Source organism: Pongo pygmaeus, chromosome 7, assembly GCF_028885625.2.
Source record: "Pongo pygmaeus isolate AG05252 chromosome 7, NHGRI_mPonPyg2-v2.0_pri, whole genome shotgun sequence".
Taxonomy (NCBI): Eukaryota; Metazoa; Chordata; class Mammalia; order Primates; family Hominidae; genus Pongo; species Pongo pygmaeus.
The window spans coordinates 93,751,132-93,757,973 of record NC_072380.2 but is presented as its reverse complement, the minus strand read 5'-3'; the positions used below and the strand labels follow the sequence as shown (position 1 = coordinate 93,757,973).

Here is a 6,842-nt window from a genome sequence, read left to right as displayed (position 1 = left end):
GGATTTCTTGTCTTAGGTAGGAAAACATCTCAGCCAGGTGTTTATCAATTTGTCAGGATATTCCTTCAGGGTTGACTCAGTATTCATTGTTCAAAAAGCTGATGTCTATTGAAAATTGTCTCCGTCCCACAAGTAATATTTGTCAGGTGACTTGGGTGTAAATCTTTTTGCTAGAAGCTAAAATCATTGACCAGAATTTAATTTTACATGCTAATTTTCAGTCTCTTAATTTGAAGGTAAATAAAATGAGTCAAATGCTGATGCCTAAAATCTTTAGTCTTGCTGCTGTTGCCCATTGGCCATTTCAGAAGAGTCACGTGATGAAGATGCTTTTTAAATTAAACTACTGGCAGCACCGTAATGCCTATATTTCTTTGGTTTTCAATTACGAGTGGCTCTTCTCAGCAAGTGTTCCATGATGGTTGAGCCCTTCTTGGGAACCTGGAAGCTGGTCTCCAGTGAAAACTTTGAGGATTACATGAAAGAACTGGGTGAGAAATACCATTACAAATTTGGAAATTGGCAAAGCACTTTGTGATGTGATTGGGTTTGTACTTTACCATGAATTTTCCTACAATTATCTTCCTTTTGTGATCCTAGGGTGTATTCCTATAGACTAACATAATTTATGCTTCTACTTTTGCTTTTTTAAATTACTAGTAATAATTGTCTCTTTTTGGAAGACTAGGCCCACAGACACCTCTGTCCAGTCATAATCCATATATTTAAGCCCATTTATCCTTTTTGAAAATACTTCACCTAACTTCTAGATAGGATTTCATTTTAGCTTGGTCATTTCATTTAATAACATTTTTCCCAGCTTCAAATTTATAGACAGTAATCACTACCTACAATTAAATTGATCAATTAAATTTGTTTCAAGGTTTGCTTTAAGTTATAGCTTTAAAACAGCAGTATCAACTAACAAAATTTCTAGTTGGTTAATTTTTAGAGTTCTCATACATGTGAGAGATATTTTATAAACATGATTTTGAAGAATTACAAATCTGAAGAAACAGAACATTTTTACTCACTGAATGTCTCACCACTGGATATTCCTCAGAATTATAAACCCTACCAATCCTTTAACGGCTAACTCAAGTCATATAGTTACACATTAATTATAATCACTTGGGTGTATAATAGCTAAACTGTTCTTTACTAATAGAAGAACAGCAATTATTTCATATTTTTCATATTTAATTAAGAGAAACCTCCCTTGTAGTAAACTGTATACAAAGCCAAGGACTTTCTTGTCTCCAGTATGTAAGTTTTTTTTTAACTTACATAAAATGCTCAATGGATGCTTACAATTATTAATTATGTTTACTCATTCTAGACAATGAAATAACAATGCCTTATCCCCATAATAAGTCAATGTGCTTATAAATGTAATATTTGTTCCTCTGATGTAGTCAATATTCACTTTCTCAGAGGGTCATAAGAAACAAGTTTTTCTGTCTCTTCATAGATTTATAGACTCACTTGTTTTGAATAAAAATTGGGGCGGTATATTAAAAACTTGGGCCTTATGGCCAGAATAGCACTTGTGTTGACTGGGAGTTGGGTTTAGGCATAATACAAGCAAGAATAACAGCTGAGCAGTTTCTATGTGCCAGTACCATGCTAACCCCTTTCATTTAACCTTTTAAAACATCCACTGGCTGGGTACAGTGGCTCATGTCTGTAATCCCAGCACTTTGGGAGGCCAAGGCAGGTGGATCACCTGAGGTCAGGAGTTCGAGATCAGCCTGGCCAACATGGTGAAACCCCATCTCTACTAAAAATACAAAAATTAGCTGGGCATGGTGGCATGTGCCTGTAATCCCAGCTACTCGGGGGGCTGAGGCAGGAGAATCGCTTGAACTTGGGAGGCAGAGGTTGCAGTGAGCTGAGATTGTGCCACTGCACTCCAGCCTGGGCAACATAGTGAGACTACTGTCTCAAAACAAAAAACAAACAAACAAAAAACCTGCGAGGTTAAGTATACAGTTATCCACACTTTACTATTGAGAAAACTGAAGGTTAGGAGAGGTAAATAATATGCCCAAGCTAGCAAGTGGCCAAGTTAGAGCCTGGGTTTTAACCATCTCACTCTTCTTTGTGATGCAAATGTCTAACACTGCTTCTCTACAGTAAGATGTGTCATATCAGTTCCACAATCTAAATGTGAAATGGAGTTTGATATCAGGACAGAGAAGGAGTCAGCTCTTCTGCCCACCAACTGCAGGAGTCAAGTTTGACCACAGGAAATTCCCAACCAGAACAATAGGGCCAGGCTCTAAGTCAAACTCCTCCCGCACCCACACGGTTGTTGTAACACTCCACAGGGTGAAGTGCAAGCATTTGATCTCTTGAAAGGCACCATAGAAATTTACATTTTAGAGGAAGTGTAATAGTCTCAGAGAGTGAATTTAGCTTTTCAAAATGTCACATATATACCTTATGAGTGGGAGGATCTAGCTCAGCCCTGATATCACAGAAAACATAAAATAAGTTACTGTACATTATCCAAAATTTCAAAATAGGTAAAGTAAGCATTCTTTGAAAATTGACTTCCGAAGTGATTGTTAACAATGTCTTAATAAGGTCCAAGGCTATCTCTGTCTTATAGGAGTGAATTTTGCAGCCCGGAACATGGCAGGGTTAGTGAAACCAACAGTAACTATTAGTGTTGATGGGAAAATGATGACCATAAGAACAGAAAGTTCTTTCCAGGACACTAAGATCTCCTTCAAGCTGGGGGAAGAATTTGACGAAACCACAGCAGACAACCGGAAAGTAAAGGTCAGAACTAATTCTTCCTGGTGTTCAACAATCAGGAAAAAGTTAGAAGGTGGTTAGGCATGGTTTACTCTGTAATTTGATTTATCACCAAGTCTGTCTGGGCTTGTTCTGTTAATAGTCGCACATCTCTAAAGTTAATCCTTTTGCTAATTATTTTGATGGTTAACAATAGGGCTAAAAAAATTCAAATTGTTTTCATTTCATTTTTTCTTATCTCTTTGTCATTATATGAAAGAGCACATAGAAAGAAACAACTAAACACAAATAGCTTTCGCATTGTTTGCCTAGGAAAGAGCACTAATTGAATAATCTCTTGAGACTTCTTCTAGTTTGATAGTACTAAATCATGACAATAAAAGTGAGGATTTTAAGAAAAGAATTTCAAAATAGAAATTAAAAAGTAGATATGTGGTCTCATGTAGGTTAGAAGGTAGTGAGTTGCTACTTCTGATTTCTTTATGCATTTATAGAGCACCATAACATTAGAGAATGGCTCAATGATTCACGTCCAAAAATGGCTCGGCAAAGAGACAACAATCAAAAGAAAAATTGTGGATGAAAAAATGGTAGTGGTAAGTATTCTTTAAATTGAAGTCTTTATATGTTCCTATTTGATACATGCCTTTCAAGTTACTCAATTGTTTTTGCATCCTGAATTAAGGGTTTGGTCTGAGGAGAAAGGGGCAGGGCAAGTTTAGCCTGTTATCTACCAACTCTAATAGATTCCTCTTTGCTTTCAGGAATGTAAAATGAATAATATTGTCAGCACCAGAATCTACGAAAAGGTGTGAAGAAAGGCCCACAGCAATGAAAACTTGTTCACTGACAAGGAACTGGTACTTGAAGAAGATATGCCTCAGGCCTAGTGATTTTTAAAAAATGTCTCAATATAAGTTTGCTTAATAAAAGCATCAAATTAAGTGCAAATTAAGTGCATTATCAAATAAGCTATTTAATAATGAGGATTAGGAACAGACCAATGAATTGATGAGGCAAGAAGCTACTTGCCTGTGGTGTGACTGTAACAGCACCAAATTCCCCTCTGTCCTCCGCCCACCTGACTTCCACAGTCCTTGAGCTCTCACTGAAGGACCCACTCCATTTAGGTTAAGGCATTCTACCAAAGCCATGTGGAAATTCAGGTGATCTCCTAGGCAGCACAGATTCTAAAAACCAACATTGCTGATTTTTTTATTTTTTCAGAAGTGTGGCCCACTTAAAGCAGATACATAGATTAAATGATGATGATACAGACAGATAGATAGCACTAAATAGAGACTGGATGTCATAAGACTGGACTGTGGATAAGTTGCTGTAAAAGAGCATTTAAAACAGTCATCTTGTTTCTCCATAAATCCATTTAAAATAATCAGGCTGGTGCATCTGTCACAACTGTTTACAACTTAGCCTTTGCCATATGACATTTTATTAAATGCCAGTCCTGAATTTCTAAATGTCTAGTAAGAATGTAATTGTTAGAGCTACACACAGTCCCTTAATAGTTTCACCAAAGGCTGTTGGTAGAAATTGATGTTCTCAGGGCTTAGGGTAAAACAGCCTAATGGAGGTAAAATTAAAGGACAAAGCCTAAAATGCTGTAGGTACCTATAGCAGTGGGAAAAGGAGAAAGAAGGAGGGGGAATTTTGTAAATAATCATTTTGTGCCTTAAACTGAAACATAGATCATATTTGGTCAAATGTAAGTCCTTAGAGTCATGTCTATTCACTAGAGCAGAATGTCCATGTAATTTGTCATCCAAACTGGACGAAAATTAAAATTGAAAAGGGGTACTATTAACAATTACACTTGGAGAGTAGGCATAACCTGGGACTGCTCAAGGCAAACTGGGGGTTACTGGCACCTTAGTAAGGGTGAAATTGAAGGGTAATAAACAAAAGGACTACAACATGGGGTTGAGATATGAACTGAATCCCTGGCCAAGGAAAGAAACTAGGGTTGTCACATTAAACCCTGAAGATGTCTGAGGTTTCAGCTGTGGCCAGAAGTAATGGGCTTGGTGCTGGCTACGCAGCTGCTGGATGTGGGCAATGATGGTCATCCCAGCATGCCATGTCCTCCTCCTTCCTAAAGGACTTGAGTGTGTACAAAATGTAACCATGTGTGTGTTCCAGAAGTCAAGATGGTGTTCAGCCCCAGAAGTAGTGCCTTGCACAAAGGGGAACATAGACCAATGCCTCCTTAATCAGCCTCTGCAAGGGAGCTGGAAATGACATCTGCTTTAGTGATGTCTCAGAGCAGGGTCAGAGTTTTCCACAACTGTTAGGAAGAAGAAATTATGCTAAAAAGCACTAAGCACTTACTCACTTAAATCTTTGACTTTACACAGGCACGATTAAGAAAAGAATAATGCTGTTCCTAATTTTCAAGATATTTCTCTTTTCATATATGTCAAAGCTCAAACTACAATGAGCCTGAATAAGAAACAAAACCCCTATGTTGAGTATTTTAGTAGGTGGAGCCAAAGATACTACTCCTGAGGAAATCATTCATTCATTCATCCACAAGTTCTTCTCGGTGATCACTGTGTGTCTGATGCTGTCTTAGGGATTAGAAAACATTAGAGTTCGGTATGGTGTTCACAACTTCCCTTTTATATTTGATGTAGCAGAGTCACGTTGAAACATGAATCCTTTTAATTTCAGTCAAATCATGTGAAAATTTTCTTTTAAAAATACATTAAACGGTATACTTAGAATCATTGTCTTTATTAAGAACTTTCACATAATCAGTCTCTTGGTACATCTGACTTGCCTTCAAAAATTATCATCTGTCTCTAAGTAAATGATAACGTGATATTTGTTATGTTGTATTAGATTTATTATAGAAGAAAGATAATGAAAGAGGGGCTTTTCATTATAGTGAGTTAATGTAAAGCCATTATTTGTTTACTTTCTAAGCAGGTTTAAAATAAAATAAGTGAGAGAAGTTTCTATTCTCTCACATATAAATATAAATAAAATATGAATATTAAATAATCAGAATATAAATATTCAGAATATGATATTATATTCAAAAACTAGGGTTGTCACATTAAACCCTGAAGACCTGTGAGATTTCAGCTGTGGCCAGAAGTGATGGGCTTGGTGCTGGCTACACAGCTGCTGGATGTGGGCAATGACGGTCATCCCAGCATGCCATGTCCTCCTCCTTCCTAAAGGAATTCAGTGTGTGCAAAATAATATAATTCAGAATATAATATTCAGAATACTTATACATATTTTTGTAATATATAATTTATAAATATATTTTATTCTGAATATTTATATTATTGTATGTCAAATCCACACTGAAGTTTGTAGGAAAGTATTAATTATTTAAAGATCAATCATACTGATGCCTTTATTAATATATGAGTCAAGAATCATTCACCAGATTTTCCTTGCTATTTAACACTATTAATAAATTACTGAATAACAATTATTAAAATTAATTAATTAAAGAAATTAATTTAATTAAGTAAAAATTAATTTAATGATTACAGTAATATATAATATAGAGACAATTATACATTATATTACATTCTATGTTAATATAATAAACATTTATATTGTTAATTATATATTGTATTATGTTACATATTATTAATATAATAAAATAAGTCATTAATATAATTTATTATTTAAATTAAAATTAATTTGTTTTAAACATTTTTAGTAGTATTTAATTTTTATGCTTTTTGCACAAAAATGCAATAAGCATAATGGACATGCTTTTCTTCACTGGCTGTAAAAAGAGAATGGATTATCCCAAAGATAGTAACCAAAAGTAGATGAAACATTAGGATGAAGTATCAGGACATAGTCTAGTCCCAAAACATACACTCTTATGATTTCTATCCTGAACATTTAGGCCAAAAATATAGTCTATTCATTTTGGAGTTTGGCATCCAGGGCCTTGTGTCCCTTTTTCCAGGAAGATGGGGATTGACCATCTAACTACCAGCCCTGCTCATAGAATGGAACTCACCTGTTGACCCAGAGATGCACGCCGTGAATGGAATGGGGTTGGAGGACCAGTCAGACCTGGACTGGAA

The 6,842-nt window shown here is 35.6% G+C and overlaps 1 protein-coding gene across 1 annotated transcript; it reads left to right on the top strand.

Moving 5' to 3' along the window:
• Positions 1–368: 368 nt before the first annotated feature.
• FABP9 (fatty acid binding protein 9) lies at positions 369–5,673 on the top strand. The gene is made up of 4 exons (XM_054498827.2): positions 369–491; positions 2,615–2,787; positions 3,258–3,359; positions 3,528–5,673. Exons 1-4 carry the CDS (start codon positions 416–418, stop codon positions 3,576–3,578), a joined length of 402 nt encoding a protein of 133 aa, XP_054354802.1. The 5' UTR covers positions 369–415; the 3' UTR covers positions 3,579–5,673.
• Positions 5,674–6,842: the final 1,169 nt, after the last annotated feature.